This window comes from Dama dama, chromosome 7 (assembly GCF_033118175.1).
Source record: "Dama dama isolate Ldn47 chromosome 7, ASM3311817v1, whole genome shotgun sequence".
Lineage (NCBI taxonomy): Eukaryota > Metazoa > Chordata > Mammalia > Artiodactyla > Cervidae > Dama > Dama dama.
In genome coordinates this window covers 10,893,661-10,915,208 of record NC_083687.1, presented here as the reverse complement: position 1 = coordinate 10,915,208, position 21,548 = coordinate 10,893,661, and the positions used below count along the sequence as shown (strand labels likewise).

The 21,548-nt window shown below is 59.9% G+C and overlaps 2 protein-coding genes across 2 annotated transcripts in view; one reads left to right on the top strand and one right to left on the bottom strand.

Moving 5' to 3' along the window:
* Nucleotides 1-10,656: 10,656 nt before the first annotated feature.
* Nucleotides 10,657-21,205, bottom strand: LOC133059996 (collagen alpha-1(I) chain-like). Its single transcript, XM_061147772.1, has 8 exons — nucleotides 21,152-21,205; nucleotides 18,513-18,574; nucleotides 17,812-18,022; nucleotides 16,870-16,980; nucleotides 14,225-14,362; nucleotides 13,740-13,793; nucleotides 12,323-12,490; nucleotides 10,657-12,102 (listed from the first exon to the last, which is right to left on the bottom strand). The coding sequence occupies exons 1-8, from the start codon at nucleotides 21,203-21,205 to the stop codon at nucleotides 10,657-10,659; spliced, it is 2,244 nt and encodes a 747-aa protein (XP_061003755.1).
* The window catches only part of GRM4 (glutamate metabotropic receptor 4), a 111,382-nt gene continuing 101,336 nt past the window's right edge, over nucleotides 11,503-21,548 (top strand). The window contains exon 1 of the mRNA XM_061146057.1: nucleotides 11,503-11,526. The gene's annotated coding sequence lies outside the window, so the exon portion shown is untranslated. The remainder of the gene's footprint in view (nucleotides 11,527-21,548) is intronic.

The window sequence follows — 21,548 nt, the reverse complement described above, 5'->3', positions numbered from 1 at the left end:
TTCTCACACTCCTTTAGGTCACTGCCCCCTCAAGGGCAGCCAGTATTGACTTCTCTCAGTACAGGTTACCGTGACCTGTTGTTACACTTTGTGTGAATGGAATCACAGAGTCACCCAATATATATATTTGGTCTGGTTTCTTTTGCTCAGTATGACATCTGTGCGTTTCACCCATGTTGTTGTAGGTTTAGGATCCATTTTGGAGGTGGAACAGACAGGACTTGCGGATTCATTTGTCCAGTGCCCTTGGACAAAGCATATCACCCTTTTGAACTCAGTCCTCTCATCTGTAAAATGGGACCAAAATGCTAATTCACAGCTGTTAGTGCTTCTTTTTCCTCACTGAGCTCCTTCAAAGGGTCTAGAATAGAGCAAAGGTCCTAGGAGCCTTCTCCCTCCTCTCGTCTGAAAGAGTGTAGCTGGGATGTCGGTGGGAAGGTAAGTTGGTGGAGCCACTGTGGAAAATAGTCTCAAGATTCCTCAGAAAACTAAAAATAGAGTTACTATATGATCCAGCAATCCCACTCCTGGGCATATATCCAGACAAAACTGTAATTCAAAAAGATACATGCACCCCTATGTTTATAGCAGCGCTACTCACTCTAGCCAAAACATGGAGCCAACCGAAATGGCCACCGACAGGAGTGGATACAACGGATGTGGCGCATACATGCAGTGGAATACTATTCAGCCATAAAAGGAAGGAGATAATGCCATTTGCAGCAACATGGATGCAACTAGAGATGATCATACTAAGTATGTCAGAAAGAGAAAAACAAATACCATGTGATACCACTTATATGTGGAATCTAAAATATGACACAGATGAACTTGTCTACAAGACAGACCCAGAATCAGGGACACAGAGAACAGGCTGACTGGTTTCCAAGGGGGAGGGATTTGGGGGAGGGCTGGGGTGGGGGCTGGGGGGTTAGCAGATGTAAGCTTTACATACAGAATGGATAAACAGCAAGTCCTACTGTATAGCACAAGGAACTGTATTCAGTATCCTGTGATAAACCATAATGGAAAAGAATGTATATATAAAAAGAATGCATATATATGTGCGTGTGTGTGTAACTGAATCACTTCATTGTACGGCAGTAATTAACACAGCATTGTAAATCAACTGTACTTCAATTAAGAAAAAAAGTCTGGCTGTGGCTGCCAACACTGAGGCTCGGTGGGGTCCCAGTGGGCACTGCCCGCCCCCCCCCCCCCCCAGCCCCCCACTGCACTTTCCAGTTTGGAAAAAGCTCTTTCCCGGGTTTCCCCGCTCGTCCCATCTCTGCCCTGTCTCCTCAGTTCCCAGACCGTGGGAGGGCGCGGCTGCGCTCTCTGGAAACACACTGGCCCAGCTGGGGCTGACTTTCAGTTGAGGAGCCTCAGTTTGCACAGGCCTGTCTAGGGGGCTGGATGCTTGTTCAGCTCCAGGAGTCTCTGTGATGAGCAGGCCGTCTCTGGACCTCTCAGGGCTGTGATGGGGCTGACAGGGCGACCCCGGGACAGAGCCCGCCGACCCTGCGCCTGTCATGCCGGCCCCGGGGGATCTGACGCAGCTGCAAGGTGCATCCCGGGGTGACCGCACCTGCTGGCCCCACAGGTTCTAGTTCGACTGGTTTGAGGTGCGGACGCACATCGGGAGTTTTGAAAGCTCCCCAGGTGACTCGAACGCGCTTTGAAGTTGGCGACCAGGGCCAGGCTCACAGTGGGAGCACAGAAATGTTGACCTGAGTTGGTTGGGAAGGCTGGAGGGGGCGGCTTCAGCTGCGGGCTCTCCTCACTGCAGTCCACCCCCCTCACTCTGCCTTCCTTGAGCCCGGGAATCTAGGACAGCCCTCACCTGATACCTCCCGTGCCTCTGCACTTGGGGGAAGTGCCTCCCCGACTCCTCTCTGCCTTCAGCGCAGGTGAGCCCCGCCGCCGCAGGAATCCGAATCCGAGGAGGCGGTGGCCCAGCCAGGAGGGAGCCCCGAAATAGACCCCATCCCCCGCCGCCCCCGCTGCCTCCTCCCAGGATCTGCTCCAGTGAAAAACAGCCCTCGAGACCCGAGTGTTTCTCCAGGCGTCGGAGCGCGGAGGGCTCTGAGTCCTGGGGTGGCGTAGACCGGGGCCCGGGTCCGGCTCAGACGCGCGGATCCACCCGGGCCAGGCCGGCGCGCAGTGCGGACGCTCGGCCACCCGGCGGCGCTGCTGGTCCGCGAAGGGAGCCGCGTGGCGGCGGAGGCTCCGCGCGCGCTGGTTCGGGAGGGGGCCGGCGCCCGGCCTCTCAGGGAGGAGGCCCCTCAGGACACTTCCGCGGCCCGGGGGCGTCCCTGCATTTCGGGGGTGGGTCATGGCCAACGGGGTTCCTCATCCTGAGGAGGTCGGGGCGGGGTTGCTGGGGACAGAAACCGGGCCACCATCTCCATTCTCCGCATTCTTTTATTTTTTTGGTCTCACATTTCCCACGTGCTTCCCGAGGACTGAACTTTGGGAGGAGTCCATCTAACTAGTCTTAGTCTGTGTGTCCCTCTAGCTGTCTACCCGCAGGCTCTAAACCAGCTTGTTGTTCAGTCGCCCAGTCTTGCCCAACTCGGCCTGGCCCCATGCGCTGCAGCAGGCCAGGCTTCCCTGTCGTGAAAGACATCTCCCGGAGTTTGCTCAAACTCATGCCCATCCAACCATCCCATCCTCTGTCGTCCCCTTCTCCTCCTGTCTTCTATCTTTCCCAGCATCAGGGTCTTTTCCAATGAGTTGGCTCTTCGCATTAGGTGGCCAAAGTATTGGAGCTTCAGCTTCCCCATAATTCCTTCCAATGACTATTCAGAGTTGATTTCCTTCAGGGTTGACTGGTTTGATCTCCTTGCAGTCCAAGGGACTCTCAAGAATCTTCTTCAACACCATAGACTGAAGAAATGGGAGCTGGGTAGCAGACCCTCCCCCCTCCCCAAGTCTTGGGAATTGGGTGTCCTGGAATTCTGGCCCCGGGGTGACAGTTAAGCTGGGCCTTGAAGGTCAGGGAGGGGGTTTCTGGGTGAGAAGAGCAGGTGATTCAGCCACAGAGCTGGGAGGGACCTTGGAGGACGCAGGGTCTCTGGCTGGAGAGAGCCAGGAGCTGCATACACGATCTCACCTGACCATCCACTGGTCCCACCCACGTGGGTCACCGTGGTGGGGGGGGCTCTCCTCCTGATCAGTGAGGAAATGAGGCTGCAGAGGTCAAGGGGCTGACAGTGGCCCCTCTGGTGGTAAGTGTTCAGTTAGGGATGATTGCAGGTGTATTAGGCTCAAGTGGAGAAAGAACTGGACTTTAACCACAGAGCATGTTAACCAAATATACGGGCTGGGGCTGGGCTTCCCAGGTGGCGTCAGTGGTGACTCTACTGCCAACGCGGGAGACACAAGAAACGCAGGTTTGATCCCCGGGTTGGGGAGACCCCCTGGAGGAGGACACGGCAACCCACTCCAGTATTCTTGCCTGGAGAATCCCATGGATGGAGGGGCCTGGCGGGCTATGGTCATAGGGTCCCGAAGAGTTGGACACGACTGAAGGGACTTAGCATGCAGGCACGCACGCACGCACGCACAGGCCAGGTCAGCCCTGGTCAGCTCGTGGTCCTGAACACCTCGACACCGGCCTCCTGGGAACACAGGGGGCCTCTCTTGCTCCCAGCTTCCACTCTGCGCCTGGAGGTTTCTCCTGCTCTGCTCTCCTCCCTACTCACCTCCTGCTCTTGGAGGGGTCTGTCTGCCATCAGCCGTGGCCTCTGCAGTTGTGGGCAAAGTCTTTGCCCCTGGGAAGGCAATTCAGGCTCTGCCAGCAGGTTGGGCATGCGGGGTGGGGTGGAGCCAGTGCTTCAGGATCCCCACTCCTCCTGTGACCACTATGCGCTGGGGCCAGAGAAGCCATGGGCTGAGTGGCTGTGGGCTCGGAGCCAGGCTGTGCAGAACGGGGGCCAAGGGCAGGGGTCAGGCTGAGCGCTGAAGTGACGTTGCTGCCCAACCCTGGGCTGTGGCTCTCTCTCTGGGCTTCAGTTCCTCATCTGCACCCTCAAGGGCTGGTACAGGTCTCTGAGGTGGGGAGGCCGGGGTCGGGGTTCCCAGGTCTGGGAGGCAGGCAGGTGAGGGGCAGGTGGACTGGGCGGGAGGCCCGGGTCCTCTGGGCTGGGCAGGGCCCATCCTCCACCCGCCCCCCACCCACCTTCCTCCTGCTGGTCCCGAATGTCACCCGTTGTGGGGGCCTCAGACCGCACTCCAGCGGGTTGGAGTTCTATTAATATTTCAGTTGGATGAATTAGAGAGTCTTTCTCCCCTCCTCCTTCTGATGTCCCAGGAGGGAATTAAAAGCACATCCGATCCAATCAAATGCTATTAAATTGCAGCCCATGAGGGCAGGAGATGGTGGGTGAATGAGGGCTTTTCTTTCTTGGCACCGCTTTGTCCCCCATGGGGGGCTAGGTGATGGTTGATCTTCGTGGGTACAGGAGGCAAGAGCAGGCTGAGGTGGGGGGAGGCGAGGGGTGGTCAGCTAACTGCCGCTGCCTTAGAGGGAGCAGAGCCCCCGAGTGTTTGGCTCAGCTTTCCCGGACAAGTGAGGGTGTGGGGATGGGCAGGGCAGTGACCTGACCATGACCCCCCCAGCCATGCAGTATTTTCCGGGTCAGCCCCGCTGCCCTGGCTCTGCGTGGGGGGTGCTGCGGGCAGCCGGCTGTGAGGATGAAAGCCTCAGAGACAGCAGGGGCTTGGGGATCCACCCTCCTTGAGGCGCCGCTAACAAGAGGGCTTGGGAGTCCTTTCTGGCTTTCTGTCCTGCCTGCTGTCTGACTCCACCTTTGGGAGCAAACGCTGGGCTTCCTTCCCCACTGCCCAGGTGGTCCCTGAGGAGGGCCGAGGCTGGTGGGGTGTGTGGGGTTGATGGAGGGGCCTGTCAGGGGTTCCCAGCCCTGCTGTCAGTCGGCCAGCTGGGCTGTGTGACCTTTGCCCCAACCCAAGGTCCTGTTTGGAGGACAAGCTGAAGCTTCAATCATAGGGGTCCCTTAGACCTGAAAAGTTCTTCTCAGCCCCCTCCATTCCTTTCGTCCCAGAAGATCTCTGAGTGGCCGCAGCATCATGGTCCATATTCGCTGGAGGAGGGAGCGGAGGCTCAAAGGAGGGGCGCATCGTGGACACATGCCCTCTAGCACAGGTGCTGGGGACAGTGTTTGAGGCGGGGCTGCTCTGTGCCTGTGATGATCAAGGCGGTGCGGTGGGTGAGAAGGAAGGGATTGGGAGGATGTGGAGAAGGCAGGGCGGGGAGGGGGTGCAGCCAGGAGGAGAGGCGTCCCCCTTCCAGGCTGCCCCCCCTCCGCCCCCTTCCCTCCCCCGCCTCCTGCCAGGCCTGCTGGGTGGCAGCCCCTCCTGCCCTGGCCCCTGGCTGCTCTCCTGACGCCCAGAGCCCCTGCCATCGGCGGAGGAGCAGGCCAGCCACGAGGCCCAGGGCGGGGCGGGAGGGGCTTTTCAACATTAATTGTATTTTGACATCCTGGCTGTGACATTCATCCTAATGACACCGGGCTCACAGCTGACAGCCCCTGGAGGAGCGTGGAGCGAGAGGGATGATAAGTAGTTTTAAATTGCAGCGTGGCAAAGAGGCCGGAAAATCCAGAGTCTTAAGAAAAAGCAGGCAGAGGGAAGAGGAGGAGAGACTGAAAATCAAGGAGGAGGGAACTTCCCTGGTGGTCCAGTGGCTAGGACTCCACGCTCCCTAAGCAGGGGGTTTGGTCCCTGGTCAGGGAGCTATATCTCAAATGCCACAGCTAAGACTGAAGATCCTGCATGCCGCATCTAAGACCCGTCATGGCCAAAAAAAAAAAAAAAAAAAAAAGATTAAAAAATCTAGGAGGAGGAAGCATCCTTCTCTCTGGGGCAGGGATCAATCATTCGTTTAACAAGTGAACATTTACTGGGCCCCCACTGCATGCTTGGCGCAGGCTCAGCCCGTGGAGGGTCAGGTGGCCAGGCAGGCTGTGTACCCCACTCCTCCACAGCCTGGGCGCTCAGCCCTTCCAAAGCCTATTCCTCTTTCAGGGTCTAAGAGATGCTTCCTCTGGGGGCCCTGACCCCCAGGCCTCCCTTCCTGGGCACTGAAGATGTTGGGGATGCCGCAGAGTGCCCCCTGTTCTTCCTCTTCCATGTCCCCTCTCTTTAGCAATCTGGGGCTGACTGTCCCCTCAATCCTTACCCACCTGGTCCGGCTCCTGCCAGGTCAGGTCCCCAGCGCTGGGGTTTAGTAGAGCTGTGTTCAGAACCGGCTCTCTGTTCCCTCTGGTCTCTTTCCTCTTTCCATATGTTGTGGGCCGGCGTGGTGGGTAGGAGGGTGTAGACAGAGCTGTGCTGTGGACCTTGGAGACTCTTTGGTCCAAATAGGATGATTCCAGGTGCATAGGCCCCGGGGGGCCGGGTGGTTTTGGAATTGAGAGAGATAATATGGCACAAATATGATGTAGTGTGCAATATCCCCAGGGGGCCTGGGGTGGGACCCCCAAAACAAATATGTTGGCCCTGGTTCCTGAGATAAAAGAGACTTCTGCCACTGAGGGAGCAAGACAGGGACAATGACTGGATTTCACATCAGGTTTTGCAGCCAAATGAGTAGGCCGAAAATTTATGGACAAACTGCTTTACAGAGCCTGTAGGATATTGGAGTTGTGGAATGGGTTGGCTTTAGCCAGCTCCTTAGTCCAAGTCAAAGACCTGAGAAAGTCCCAAGGGGTGTGGGAAGATTCCTGAGGTTGGAGCCATCCCAGCCTCAAGGGTTGGGGGGTGGTCACTCCCTGGGCTGTCCGGGAGCCTGGCCTGGGGGAATTTCCAGGTACCCCGAGCCCTTGAGACTCAGTATCTCTGTGGGGCAGAGGGGGAGAGCTGGGCTGGCCTGGGAGGCACAGCAGGGATGACTTACCCCAAGATGCTTGACCCAGGCCCTCACGTCTGGCCCCAGCTCTCCTCAACCCCACTGACCTGCAGGGTGACTGAGAACTCTCTGCAGAGCCTGGGGCTGGGCCTTCTCTTGTATTCAGCTCTTCATCTCGCAAATGACCTGCCAGGGCATAGTGATTGTTTAAACAACCCCCCCCAGCAGAGACATCTCCATCTCATGGCCTGGTTGAGGGGAAACCAAAATTGAAACCTGTCAGACACGGTGGGTGAGGCGGTGGCTCAGCCCACTCCACGTGGCGATCATTTCTCAGGTGTTCCAGGCCTGCCAGTCTCTCCACAGGCCCCTGTACCCTCAAGCTCACTTTGATCTGTTTCAACAAATTCTAAACTGCAGGATTTTACAAGACAGTTGTCGTCTTAAAAAAATTTTTTTTGGGGGGACATACTATACAGCAGGTGGGATCTTAGTTGCCTGATCAGGGATCAAATGTGCACTCCCTGCATTGGCAGGCAGAGTCTTAACCACGGATCACCAGGGAAGTCCCAAGATTCTTCTGAAATGGAGAGGTCCTAGGGCAGCTTGGTGAGTTTGAGTTGCCAACCCAGTGGGTGGGAAAATGCTGTCAAGGTGTTTTTCCTTGCTGAGGAGGCCAGAGTGAGAGCAGGAAGAACGAGTCTGTTGCAGCAGGAGGGAGTGAGGTCAGACCTCGGGAAGAACTTCCAGGTCACACCGTGCAGAACTTTGTGTGATTCTTTCCTCTAGGACTACCTGCCCCTTTCTCTCCCCTCTAATCTGCCTGTCCTTCAGTGCTGAGATGGTGTCTCCTTTCCCTAGGGAGGTCTGTGTATGCAGGACTGGTGGATTAGAATGTCCCCCCTCCGGCCAAGGACCCCACCAGTGTCAGTCAGGTAGCCTCCTTTAAAGGTTTCAGAATAAGACCCAACACCAAATCCCAGCATCTTAGAGAGACTGTGGCCCAGCGCGTCATGTCACTGATGGGAAAACCAATGCTCCAGAGAGGCTGGGCAGCTCCCCCAGGCCATAGAGCCTTAGCACCGAGAACCTGGCCTCCCGCTTTTAGCCTGTGCCCCCCTCCCAGTCAGACCACAGCTCTGAGCAGTGGGATGACTCGCTGAAGAGCAGTTTGGAATCCAGGCCCTTGTGGCCGGCCTAGGCCCGGGCCTTGCTACGCAATTCCTTGAGGTCACTTGTACTCACCCTTCTCCGGGCTCTGTAGTTCCGTTTTCTCCAGGAAAGGAGACCCCAAATGACATTCCTAGAGGTATGCATGAGGGTTTCTGCACGTGTGTCTGAGGGTCTGTGTGTGTGTATGTCTGCGAATGTGTATCTGAATGTATCACTTTGTCTGTGGCAGGGGGGTGTCTGTGTGTTTGTGTGTGTGTCTGTATGTCTGTTGTTATGCTAAGTCAGCCATGAGTCAGCATGAAGGAGGTGTCCCCGCTGGACCAGGCTGGGGGTCCCAGGTGAGGGCTGGGTGGCTGGCCACACACAGTGGGGCTGGAGACCTGGAAGCCTGGGATGGGCCAGGACGGCTGCCCAGAAGCGCTAGGCCTCAGGCTGGGAAACTTCAAACTGGACGAGTCCACAAACTCAGCCATCTGCCAGCCAACAGTGTTTCTTTTTTTAACCCCTGAAAAATATAGCCTGCCCAGCCTTCTGCGACACAGCTGGTGGGGGGTTGGGGGTGGGATAATTATGACCAGAGTGCAGGCAACGCTGAGGGCCAGGGGGTGGGGAGAGCGACTGAGTTCCTTTGGTTCTCAGTAAACCACGGCCCATTTATGTTCAGTTTCATTCATTCATTCATTCAACAAAAGGATATTGAGGACTATATTCTATGTTAACAATGGCAGTGGCTTCCATTTCTGGGCACCTAAATATGGGACCGGGTGCCCTGCATCCATTGTTTTATTTCTTCTTCATGACGGCCTTGCCAGTAGGGCCCGGGGAATGGCCTTTGTGGACCTTGAAAGGAATCAGAAAAAAGACTCCCATCTATTCAGCAGACTTAGGCTCAAGACAGGATGTGTCATGTGTCAAACCCAAAGCAGGTTGAACTTGAACCTCCCAGCACCCCTCCCCGGGTGCATAGCATCCCAGCAGTCCCGTAGTGAGGTCAGCATCGTGGTCCTTTTTGTACAGGTAGGAAACTGAGGGGCCCTGGGCAGGAGGACCCAGCTACGTCTGGGGCCCAGTTGGAACCCACGCAGGCTGTTCCCACGGCTATGGCCTCTCCTGGGGTGACTTGAGTTTTCCTCCAAGCCCAGAGCAGTGTACACTTGGCTGGGCAGAGCTGCCGGACAGCACAACCTGTGGTGGCCTTAGCTCATTCATGCCTCTCTGAAATGCGTCGGGCCGAGGTGCACGTGGCCACGGGTGCAGGCTTCAAGGGCAGGTTGCGGCGCTGTTCTCTGTGTATTTCTGGGACTGGGAATGGGGCGGGAGCTGGTCAGTGCTGATTGCATTTTAAAAAAACAGGCATGAATGAGTCCATGATCTCGGCCCTTCCACCGGAGACTTTAGTTTGACTGGGTAAATGAGACATGTATTTGAGGCTATCACATGCGAGCTTTACAAAGACAGTTCATGCTTTGCCAACATGTATTCATTCACCAGACATTCATTGAGCTTTCGCTATGGGCCAGGCACAGTGCCAGGCCCTGGATGAACCTTGGTGAACAAGATGTGGTTCTGGCCGGGTGAGTGGTGTCTGGAATTCTGGAGGAGGGGGTGCCTGAGTGAGTCTTTGGGGAGACACAGGGGTATTGGATGGGGAGCAGGGAGGGAGAAAGGGCAGACCCATAGGGCAGGGCCAGGCCCTGCTATTCCCAGGCCCTCCCAGACATTCCCCTGATCTAGAAGAAGAAATCATCTGTGGAAATGAGGGGTGGGGCTGTGGGGGCACTGAGTCCCCCAGGCCTGGGCACACTGGAGCCCAGTGGCACTCTGCAGGTCAGCCAGGACGACTGATATGGGGGAGGAGGAGGCTGGTCAGCCGCTCCCCCGTCTGCATCCCCCCCTCCCCTCCCAGCTCCCTGGCACTGTGCTTAGCACCCTCCCTGGGACAAGGACAGTCACACACGTCACAGCTCTAATTGAAGACGCTTCTGCAGTCTGGGACGAGATGCTCTTGCAATCCTAAGAGGCTGCAAGGCTCCCTCCCGCTCTTCCTCCCCTGCCTGTCTCTAAGGCCAGCCTTCTAGGGGATTTTTCACAGCATCCCCCCACCCCAACCCAGGGGGAGGAGGACTAGGGCTCCAGCTTCTCCCTGCTTGAGAGTTTCTTCCCCAGGCTCGCTCCTGCCTGCTGTCTGGGCCACTTGTTACACTTTGCGGCCCAGTGCTGGACAGAGACCAATGGGCTGTGGGCCACGGGGTGGAGGTTCTCCTAGGCTGGTAGAGATCTGGGGTGGGGCCGGCCTCAGTAGGAAGGAGCCCCTGAAGGCTGTGTGAGCAGGGTCAAATGGAATCCCCGCCCCCTCCCGTCCTCTATCATTTGCTCCAACCAGGAGCAGTGGGGTGTAGGAATGAACATGCCACTTGGGGGCACACGCCACGTGTGTGGTGCAGATGCGTGAGAAGCTGGCCCAAGGTGGGGTCTCAGTGATGCTCCGGGGGCGGGCGGGAGTGAGGAGCAGTGTGACCCCGTGGCATCACTGTGTTTTTTGTACTTCTCAGGGAGTGCGTCAGGAGGCCTGTTCCTTGACCCTCGACCTTTGGGGTCAGGAGGGGTCCCTGCTAGGTCCTCCGGGTCGAGGTGCAGACATCCACCCTCGGGGGTGGCGGGAGAAGGGGGCTTCCAGGAGAGGGCGTCGGTGGGGCGCGGTGGGAGAGGGAGCAGAGGGCGGGGCGGGTGCGGAGGGGCGGCGGGGCGCGGGGTGAGCCCCAGCCTTGCGGCGGAGAGGTGCGGGGTCGGGGGTGGGCCCCAGGCAGCTCCCTCTTTAAAAGGCTGGCGGAAGCCGCGCGCTCGGCCTCCACTACCGCGCAAACTTGGCGGGCCGGGCCCGCGCCTTTCCGAGCGCGGCCGCGGCCGTGGGCGCGGGGCTGAGCCGCCGCGGCCCCCTCGGCCCTCGTGCTCCCGGAGCCCGCCCCTCTCGCGTCTTCACTGCTCTCCGGTCTCCCGCTCCCTCTCTCGCTCCCTCGCTCTCCAGCGCGCTCTCTCGCTCGCTCTCCTTTTTCTCCTGCTGCCGTGCGGCTGCCGCGGCGCCTCCGGGCGCCCGCATCTCGGCCGGCGGCGCTCGCGGCTCGGCTCCCGCTCCACCGCCTTCCCAGCGCGGAGCCCTCGGCCGGACGCCGCTCGCGGAGCCGTTCCCTCTCTCCCCAGTGCTCGGACGCCGGGCTCCGCGGCGGACGGAGCCGAGCCGCCCGCCGCTCCCTAGCTCGGCGGCTCGCTCTCGCCGGAGCAGCAGCCGCCCGCCGCGCGCTCGGAGGCAGCCCGGGCCGGGCGACCGCCAGCTCCTCCCCGCTGCGTCCCGGACTCCGGGCGGCTCCTCGCCGGGGTCGGTCCGCAGCGTCAGAACCGCCCGCCGCGGCCCGGGCTCCGGCCACCGCGAGCCGCCAGCCTCCGGCCGCCGCCTCCCTGCGCCTCCGAGCGCTCGCCGGCGCGCGGTGAGTTGTGGCCCGCGGGGAACGGGCTGAGGGGACGGCGCCCTCCGGCCTCGGGGGCGCGAGCTGCGGCGGGGACTCCGGGGCTCCGGGAGGTGGCCTCTGGCTGGCTCCCGCGCTCGGCGCTGCCCAGAGGAGGGCCGGTGGACCGGAGCTCTCGGGGCTGGAGGTCGCGGGACCCGGGGTAGAGGGTCTCCCTTCGGGGCTGGGACTGGGAGTGGGGCAGCGGCTCTTCTGCGGGCCCGGGGGAAAGTGTCCCCGTGCCTGGGGTTGTGCCGGGTTCCCCGGCTGGGGGTCGAGCCCGCGCTCAGGTGGGGACCGTGGCGTCAGTGCGCCCCCTCTGCGGAGAGGCAGGGCCGGCGGGGGCGCGGGCCGTTCTGTGCCCCGGTCCCCGCGGTCTCCGGGCGGAAGGGCAGCGCCAGCCGTGCGAGCTCCTTCCCGCGGGCCGGCCCCGCGTCCCGCTCCCGTGGCGCCCCAGCGTCGCCTTGGTCTCCAGCCGGCCCACGGCGCCCGCTGGCGCTCGGCGGAGGCGGGATGGGACGGCACCCCAGGGTCTGGGGTCTCCCCAGGGCCCCGGGACTTCAGGGTCAGGTGTTCCTCAGACACTCGGGACCGATCCTCTCTCGGACCCTGATGAACCTTTGCTTCTACGCGACCGCCCGGCGGGCAGCCGGCGGAGTTGTGTGTGTATGTGTTTGGGGGGAGGGGTCCCCTCCGGGGTCGAGCCGAGTGTGTGTGTGCGTTGGGGGGTCCCCTACGGGGTCGAGCCGAGTGTGTGTGTTGGGGGGGGGTCCCCTACGGGGTCGAGCCGAGTGTGTGTGTGTGTGTTGGGGGGTCCCCTCCGGGGTCGGGCTTCCCCGTCGCCCTGGAGCTGGAGGCGTCTCCTCCCCGCGCGGGGGCGGGGCTGGAGGTGGAGGCCCGACTGCGCGAGGCGCCCCCGCACCGGGGCGGTCTGAGGCTGTTTGTGCTGAAATGGGGCGGCAGTGGCGGCGCAGGGAGTCCTGAGGCCCAACCTGGGAGCGCCCCTCCCCCAGGCCTCGAGTGACACCCCCGCCTTCAGACTTTCGGCCCTTGTTGGAGGAGGCTCCTTGTTTCTTTCCCCGTTCTGCTCACCCTCCTCTCCCTGGTGCGGGAGAAGGCTGCTCTGCGGGACTGCGCCGGGCTCCCTAATGGGGTGCCCCGAGCCACGTGTCTGTTGGAGCCTTGGTGAGTCTGTCTGCTCCTCTGTCAGTGTGGCAGAAAGCCCGATGATGGTGGAGGGACGATCGTGTGTGTTTGTGATCCTCATATTCCTCCCCACTCTATTCTGGGGTGAGGGTGGAGGCGGAGGGCTTCCGGTGGGGGGCAGCTCTCTAAGGGTCTCCATACGGGGACCCCCATTCCCACAGCCTCCCTTCGCTGGGCCAGCTCATGGTGGAAGTGAAGAATATTCTAGTCCCCATGTCCCCTTCCCCAGGAGACGCCCTGGTCCCCACTTTCTCCCTGGCTCCACTTGGAGTCCTGGGCCTCATGCTATGGGTGGGCCCCTCTGCTCTTCAAAGCCTCAGGGCCTGAGGTGGTGGGAGAAGTTCCATGAGAAGGTGAGGACTTGCAGGAGCTTTTCTAGGGCCTCTCCTGATGTTGCAGAGAAGTCCCACAGAACAGTCTGGAGGCCCCTGGGTGTGGTCATCCACCGGTCAGGACAAGGGGCTTATGTCCTCTCCTGGGCAGGCCCTGGGGCTAGTGTCAAGAACGCTACAGTGGGGAGTAGGGATCAGAGTCCCTGCCCCTCCCCTGGGCCCTTGGAGGACCACTTCCCCGTCCTTGGGGTGGGTGGAACCTCTGGTGATGGTGCCTCTGAGCCTCTGTGAATTTGGTGACCGTGGTCTTCATCTCCCCCCAACTTCTGTTATTCCAGCCCTCAATCTCCCCCTGGCTGTCAACATCTTCACCCCTGTCAGGGACAGAAATATCAAAAAGTTCTCGGGCCTGAGTCACTTCTAGGGCTCCCCTCCCAGGTGCGTTTGGTTTCAAGAGTCGGAGAGGAGGAAGGCAGTGCTTAACCCAATGGAGTGCTCTACTGGTGGTGGATATCTAGGAGAGCGGTGAATGGGATGTTGGGGGGGCATGCGATACACCCCATGAAACAGGGCCTGAGCTGGCTGACGGGGAGGAGGGTGCCTGCCGGGGTTGCGCTAGCCGCTTGGCCTCGCCTCCCACCTGCCTCCTCCTCTCACCTTCCTCTGTGTGGCTTCCTCCTCTGGAGGCTGGGTGTCTCCAGGAGGGAGCGCCTGGCACAGCGGCAGGCAGGCAGCTGAGGTCGGTGAGGGAGCCTTGGCAAGCAAGTGTGTGAGAGAGCAGTGTGCTGGCCGGGAGGGTCAGGGGGCAGCCCCCACCTGCTTCCTGAGGGGTCCTCTGCCCAGCTTCTGGGGTGCTCAGACACACCCAAACCCGCCCCGCTGCAGGGGGCAGCTGGCACGAGATGGTGGGACCAGGACCAGCCTTTATAAAGGCTTCTGAGCTTTATAATTACAGATCCTAGACATCCTCTCCCCCAGATCAGCATGGAGCCAGCAGCCCCTAATTACCACCCACCCCAAGACATCTGCCCACCCCGGCTGTCCTCCTCTGCTCAGCCTAGCACCCCATTTTCCAGTGGGCAGGCCCCGCTGGCAGCCTGGGCAGCTGGGCCCGCCGGCCGCCGGCTGGAAGGTTATCTCACTCCTGCAGAGTGCGGCTGCCTGTGCCACCCGGAGGAGGCGTGGGGGCGCTGGCATCTGGGCGCTGGCCCGGCTTGCTGGGGCTGATGGGGCTGCCGACGGCTCAGGCTGACCTGAGGGAGGAGGCCGGGGGGCTTCCCCTGGTGGGCAGCGGGCCCAAGCAGAGGGCACCAGCTTCCGGTACCTCCTGCCACTGCCCCCCCAACCCCCCAGCCTGGTGCTGGCTCCTGGAAAGAGCAGGGAGGGCTTGTGTCTCGGTCCACTCTGCCCTAGTTAGCAGGGGACTATCAAAAATTAATTTCGAGATCTCACTGCCTTTGGCCCTTGCCAGCGTACAGACGGCCTTGGCTCCTGGGCGCTCTGGTTCCTTCCCTGCTGTGCAGCTTCTGGCTTCCCTCCGTCCTCTGCCCAGCCCTAGGCTGCAGCTCTGCCTTCCCAGAGCACTTCCTTCTCCCCACCAGGCCTGGAGTCAGGCTCTGGGCTTCTGCCTCGCGCCCACCCCTCTCTTGCTGCCTGCGCCTGGCTCCTGAAAGGGAGGCTTAGGAACTTAGGGACTTGTTCAGGGAAGGACGCAGCCCACCCCCCCAGCCTCCAGCCCACAGGCCTGTCCGAGTTTCTTTTGGCTCCTTGGGAAAAAACGAGCGCCACCAGGATAGTGAAAATCACCCCTTAAATTAAAGCTGATGACTCCCGTCGAAATGTTTTATTATCAGCCTCACCAATGAGCAATCTCATGGCAGCAGCGAGGCATAAATATATGTGTACACACGTATATTAAATAAATTGGGGAATGTGGTGCATAATGACATTATCTGGACCCCATTCAATTAAGGCAGATATTATCTGTGGTAATTGGGAAATGCCAGCCTCTGATGACAGTTGGGCCATTCTGGGCCTGAGCCTGGCTGACGGGCAGGCTGCGGTGTCCCTCTGAGCCTCCCCCTTCTCCTGGAGAAAGCCCCGGCCACCTGGGGGCTCTGATGACGCCCCCAGAGAACTCAGCTGGCTGCTCATCCCAGGCTGGGCCACCCACGTGGGGATCAGGAGGTTTGGGTCCTGCCCTGTCTCCCACACTCAACCCGCCCAGCCGCCACCCTGTCCCTCAGGGAGACAGAAACCAGCCTGTGGACCTGTGTCCTGGCTGGGCCGTGACTTCTAGTAAACACACTGCATTGCTATAGGGTTATTTTTAGATTTGGATATAGAAATAAAGACTGGGGACTTGACCTGGATTCTGAAGTTTCTGGCGGGTGATCACTGCTTAGATGTCACGGCCCCTTCTTTGTGCTGACCTCAGGGTGGATTAGCGTGGGGAGTCTCCCCCACAACTGTGGTTCTGCTCGTGGCTGTGTGAGGCAGGAGGAGTTGGACGTGGACTCGCCAAGCTCGTGGGCCCCAGCTTTCCAGGGCGGTGCCGGGATTCGGGAGTGGAGACCGGAAGGAGGAAGAGACAGCATTAGTGGGAAACCCTCAATAGCAACAGCTGCAAACAAAGACACTTGCCCCTTTGGGCGCTGGGCTAGAAAGCTGGGTAGTCCTGGCAAGAGGAGATGGGGTGGGTTGAGGTGGGAAGGAGAGATCTGAGGGCTTGCATGGAGGTGGGGGCCGCTGCAGCAGGAGACACCGAGCCAGCAGGAGCTGGTGGCTAGCCCCTCTGCCCTGGGAGAGGGGGACGGTCAAGGCTGGGCATTTTCTGGGGCCTTCCCTGGTGGTCCAGTGGTTAAGACTGCACATTTTTAAAGCAGGAGATGCAGGTTTGATTCCTGGTCAGGAAACTAAGATCCCACATGCTGCGCAGCATGGCCAAAGAGATTTTCTAAAAAAGGCTGGGCATTTTCTGGGCTGAACTGGTGGCCCCCAGTGCCAATGAGATATGCTTGCTTAGCCCTCCAACTGATGCGAACTGCTGTGGCCTGGCATGGAGGTGGCTGGCGTGGAGCCTCTGGTTTCTCTTGTCCCAAGTCCCTGCCTGCTGTGCTCAAAGTGGGCCCTGCTTTCTGCATCCATACCGTGGCCCACCAGGCCTTGCTTGATTTTGTGCTTGCAGCCCCCGCCGCCGACCTCCTCTCCTGCTTCTCCATCTTCCTACTGCCCTCCAGTCATACTGACCTCCTTGCTGTTCCTTGAACAATGACTGCTAATTGTGTGCCCACCTCAGGGCCTTTGCACTTGCTGTAGTCTACCTGGGATGCTTTTCTCCCAGATACTGATTCATGCCCTTCCTGTTTTTAACCTCTGCTCTAATGCCACCTCCTCTGGGAAGCCTTCCCTGCCTATCCTTTCCTTCACAAAGCCCCCGCCCCGCCATCCCCTTTCTTCTTACCTGCTTTGGGTGTCTTCATAAGCCCTGGATCCCTATCTGTGTGGAGATGTATCTGTTGTCTCCCCTGCACCACTGCTGGGATGTAGGCTTCACAGGGCAGGTATCTGTAACTGTTTTCGCCCCCAGCACTTCCCCAGTGCCCAGAGCAGAGTCTGCCACACGGCGGGATCTCAGTACACACTTGGTACACATTTGGATGGCACGTTGCGTAACCAAAGGGTCAGGGATTATGTTTCACGCCCGATCATATAAGCGAGTTGTAAGAATTCAATGCAAGGTTTGAGTGCCACTCTATGGACCTGGAATGCTGCTGCCGACCCCTACCCCCTGCCCTGGGTTCCCGCTGGTGAGGGTGGCGCTACGCTGGTTCAGGGCAGGGACCTGCCTTTGATTGTTGATGGAGAATTGCCTGTGTTCTGAGCCTTGAGCCAGGCCCTGGGGATGCAGAGATGAGGATGGTGCTGCCCATGTGGCCCCAGACGTGCTCCCAGGCTCATCAGTGCTAGAAAACCACGTACAGAGAGAGGCTTTATGGCATTAATCGTGGAGGAAAAGGGCCCCCGCCCCCACTGTGGCCTCCTTCTTGCTCTTAGAACATGGCTCAGGCTGGGACAGTGCCTGTGAGCAGGGCTGCCCTTTCTGTTCATCTAGAAATAGATTAGCTGGGAGAGGAGGGTGGGAAGGGCCCAAGGATCATCCGTTCATGTCCCCACACCCAGGTGGGGGACACCAGGCGTGGTGCAGGCTGGGGTGCAGAGACATCAAGGTGAGGATGACATGGTCCCCCCAGATGTGGTCCAGGTGGGGAGAGGGTTGTGCTGCTGGGGTCTGAGGAAGCTAACGGAGCATCCCCTCTCCCAGGGACTCAGACAGGTCGAGGTTTGTTGCTGGTGCCCCTGGGGTGGAACGGACTTCTGATGACCTGCTCCCTGGGTCTAGGCCTTGTCCATCTGAGAGGAGACTGTCTGGCAAACCTCACCTCTGCCCAGCCATTGCAGCTCCCCAGGGGGACAGGGGAGAGGGGGGCCTCAGAGGTGGCCTGCAGTGCAGTGTTTTGGGCCCGGACTCCCGTGGAGGTGGGACTGCGGGCGGTGGAGGAAGGAGGGGGAGGCCTTAGGTTCTCTCTCACGGTTCCATGTGGGGAGTGGAGCCCCAGCCCCTCCTTCCGTGGAAACGTGAGATGTGGGTGACAAGGCATCTAAACAGCTCAGGAGGTTCAATCCTGATCCCACATATCCATTCACAGTCCCTGAGTTCTCCAAGTACCTGGGCTGGGCCAGGCACTGCAGAGGTCACAGTGAATCCAGCCGAGGCAGGTGCTGGAGGGAACGGGCAAGCGGAGAGGGAGGGGCCGCTGCAGGTCTGGAGGCTCAGGAAGGTGGGGAGGGGGCGCAGGGGGCCCAGGAGCCTGCGGGACCCTCTCTGGGCCTGGCTCTCCTGGCTCTGCCCGCTCAACGCTGGGGGCTGGTCTGCTGGCCTGCAGAGGAGCCGGAAGCCTGAGTGTGTTGGGGAGGAGTGGGGAGGGAAGAAGATGCTTCCCACCCCTGGGAGCCAAGTGCGGGGTCCCTCCCTGTGCCGCTGTCCTTTATTTCATGTTTGGGAGAAGTCTCTTTCTTTTTTTGCTTCGGGAGAAGCAAAAGCAGCTCGGTGAGAACCAAATTGGAGTTTAGTAAATCGCAGCAGCTCTTCTGGTTGTCGGTTGTGGTTTGTGGTTCTTTCTGGCCCAGACCCTGGCTGGAGACGAAGCCCCGAGGTTAGGCAGGAGAAAAGCCTGGAGTCCTGCTTGCTGAGGCCTGGAAGAGGCAGGGGTGGCCAGTTCCTCAGATGTCTGAGAGACGCTCAGGTGGTGGGGTGGCTGGGCTGGACTGGGGCAGACTACAACCCTCTGCCGAGCACCCCCCTCCCACCCCTTTCACTGAAGAGAATGTTCTGGAAAATGCCCACTGGCCAGTGAACTATTGCTCTACCCTATGCCCTCGTCCCTCCCTGCAGAATCGAGCAGGTGCCACTGGAGGAGGTGCTCCAGTGGCTGGGGAGTGGGGAGGGGGAGCGAGACTGCGCACCCAGGGGAGACCCACCTGCCGCCGTCCTGGTGATTTCACCTGGGGAGGGACCCTTCTAGCTGCCCCAGAGTTGAGTTTCCCTGGCTGTTTTGGACCTGGTGGTGGTGGTGGTGGGGGGTGGTCTGAGGGCTCCCCCATCCTCGCAGAGGGACGCGCCCAGCCCTGGGGCAGGGCAGATCAGCCTGGCTCCTCGCCCCCGTCCACCCCCGGCCTCTGTTCTGCCGGCTCCTTTCACTCACAGGTATTTTTACTTTTCCCTGGTGCCTGTTATGCAGGATCAAAGGAAGGAGGGGAGGCTGACAGAGGCGGTGGTTTGCCCGGTTCTTGGAGAAGCTCAGAAAAGGCAGGCCTGGTGGGACCCACGGCTGCAGAGGGCCCGCTGCAGGCGGCCGGTGACCCAGTCAGTGGAGGGCAGCCTGGGGCTTCTGACCAGCTGGGGGCCGGGCCTGGGGCCTCGATTCTCATCTGGAAAGTCCTTGCCTTTCTCCTCACTGAGGACTCCTTTCCGCGTGTGCCTGCTTCCTCCTGCCTGTGGTGTGTGTGTGTGTGTGTGTGTGTCTATTTGCTTACGTTTGGGCTCCGCTCAGCCCAGAGGTGCTCACGTTTCAAGAAGAAGCCAGTGTTGATCCCTCATGAAGGATCTGGAAGCCTGGGAAGGCCCGACCGGCAGAAGCTGTTGTGCGCTGGGTCTTGCAGCCTGAATCTGCCCTGCTGCAGCCTCGCTCACTGCCTTTCCCTATGCCCCAAATCCCTCTATTGAAATAAAAAAAACAAACCACCCCTGACCTCCCAGGATGCCAGAACTGGGCAGGGCCTGAGAGACATCTGGCGGGCCAGTGTGGTGGGGTGGTCAGGGGTGGGGTCTACACAAGTTCTGTGTTCCTGGGCTGTCTCACCATGTGCGGCTTGATGCCTCAGCTTCATCACCTGTGCAACGGGGCTGAAAATCCCACCTAGCTCATAGGGGTGTGTTACCTGAGACGACGCAGGCAGAGCGCTTGCCCGGTGCACCGCGCTGTGTGGTCCTTTGCTGTTATTTCTCCGTGGGGCACCGTTGGCATTTGGACAAGACCGTGTTTCATCGTGGGCTGTTCTGCCCTGTCCCTGCCTGGATGCAGGCCAGTAGGTGACTCCCTCCCTCCATCGTGATCACTGAAATGCCCCCACAGGGCCAGGATGGCCTCCGGACTGCGTCCTACTGCAGCCCGTCCATTTTACAGATGTTGAAACTGAGGACTCCCTGGGGGACAAGCATGGCCTCCAGCACGGCAGCAGTAGGACTGCAGGGTGGTCCGGGACTCCCGCTCTTTCTCGTCTGAATTGTCTAGAACCGGCCTTGGCAGCCAGCACCCCACACCACCCCTCGCTCCTGGGAGAGACCTCAGATAACTCACACGGAGTGACTGCTCTTGAGAAGTCCGCACAGGTGTAGCTGCCCCTTGCCTGTATTTTGACAGATCTTCAGCCCTCCCCAGAGCGCTGACCCCCAGCCCTAGGTCACTGGGTCCTGGCTTCGTGCTGGCCTCCCCAGGCGCTCTCGGCGTGACCAGTGCTGGATTTGAGTCCTCACCCGCCTTGAGTAGGGAGTCACCTGGTCCCTCTGGGAGACTGCTTCACCTGCAGAAGGCTGCTGAGGAGAATTACGAGCCCTCCTCTTGGCCTCTGAGACCTAACAGAGGGGGCAGCATTTGGATGAGGGGCGAAATGTGAGGTGAGCGTCCAGAAGGCGCTCACTGGAGAAGCCCAGGAGCCAAGGCTGGATCCTGGGGCGCGGGCCCCCCATGCTCCCCTGCCCCTTCCAGAGCCCTGGAAGCCTCTGGGGGGATGGTGGCTCTGAGCCCCCCACTTGGTCTTCGTGGAGGGACCAGGTCTCCAGAAAAGACTCCCAACCCAAACACAGGCTCTTTCACACAGTTGGGGAGACTGAGGCACATCGGGCGAAAGGCTGCTGGTCTTCATTTGACAGACGCACGGGGAAGGGGCCTTGAGGTCCCCCCACCCCGCCCTGACTCCACTTTCAGCCTTTCTCCCGGGGCCTCCCAAGTCGAGGGGAGGGAAGCTGCTGGCACTGAGGGAAGGCTGGGCCCCGGGAAGGAAGCCCTGGGGAAATTAGCCCAGATTAGCAATGAGAATGAGGAAGAGCGGGTGTTCTCTCCTCTCCCCTCGCAGATAAATATTTAATCACAACAACAATAATAATGACAGTCATCATAATAATGTGCACTAGCCCAGGCCAGAACCTGAGCCTGCTCTCAGAGGGAGGAAGTGGTGAAGAGAGAAGGAGCGAAGAGAAAAGGAGAGATAAAGACCCCTGGGGCGGGGCAGGGGGCCCAGCAAGGGAAAAGGAACCCCTGCTGGGTTGACGCTCTGGCGGGGTAGTAGGGCGGCTGGGGTGGAAATGGAGGTGGGAGGGTCCACCCGGCTCTCCCCAACTCCGGGTCCACCCGGCCCTCCCCAAACTCCGGCAGCCCCAGCTTCTCTTGGCCTTCAGATCGAGTGGCTCCCAGCCTGACATCTCCTGAGGCCCTGTTTTCTTTCCTCACCTCCGAGTCCTCCAGGAGCCTGTGTGTCTGGTTCCAGAACTGGGGGCTGGGCATTGGGTTCCAGGCGGCGTTCTGCTGTTCACCCCCTGTATGACTTGGGCCAAGTGCTCTCCTGCTCTGGGCCTCGGTGTCCCCATCTCTGAAATGGGTTGTGTCCAGCGGGGCCGGTTTTTGCGTGCTTGCTCCTTCCCGTGGGTGCCTGTTGAGAGGAGACCCCTCTTCTTCCTAAGCCTCCGGGGGTCCCCTGGGGAGTGTGTTCTCTGAGGCCTCTGGTCTGATGGCAGTGGGCACCAGGAACCTTGAGACATGACCCAGTTTCTGCCTTCAGTTCTCTCATTTGCACCAAAGTCGAGCGGCAGGGGAGAGGAAGCCAAGTTCAGGAGGCCTGTGGCGTCTC

Coding starts and splice junctions, on each gene's coding strand:
- LOC133059996 (XM_061147772.1), bottom strand. CDS start 21,205: ATGCCCAGCCCCCAGTTCTGGAACCAGACACACAGGCTCCTGGAGGAC. Junction 14,363..16,869: donor GCGGGAACCCAGGGCAGGGG/GTAGGGGTCGGC, acceptor GCTGCCCACCAG/GGGAAGCCCCCCGGCCTCCT. Junction 13,794..14,224: donor GGCAGCCGCACTCTGCAGGA/GTGAGATAACCT, acceptor CCGCTGTGCCAG/GCGCTCCCTCCTGGAGACAC.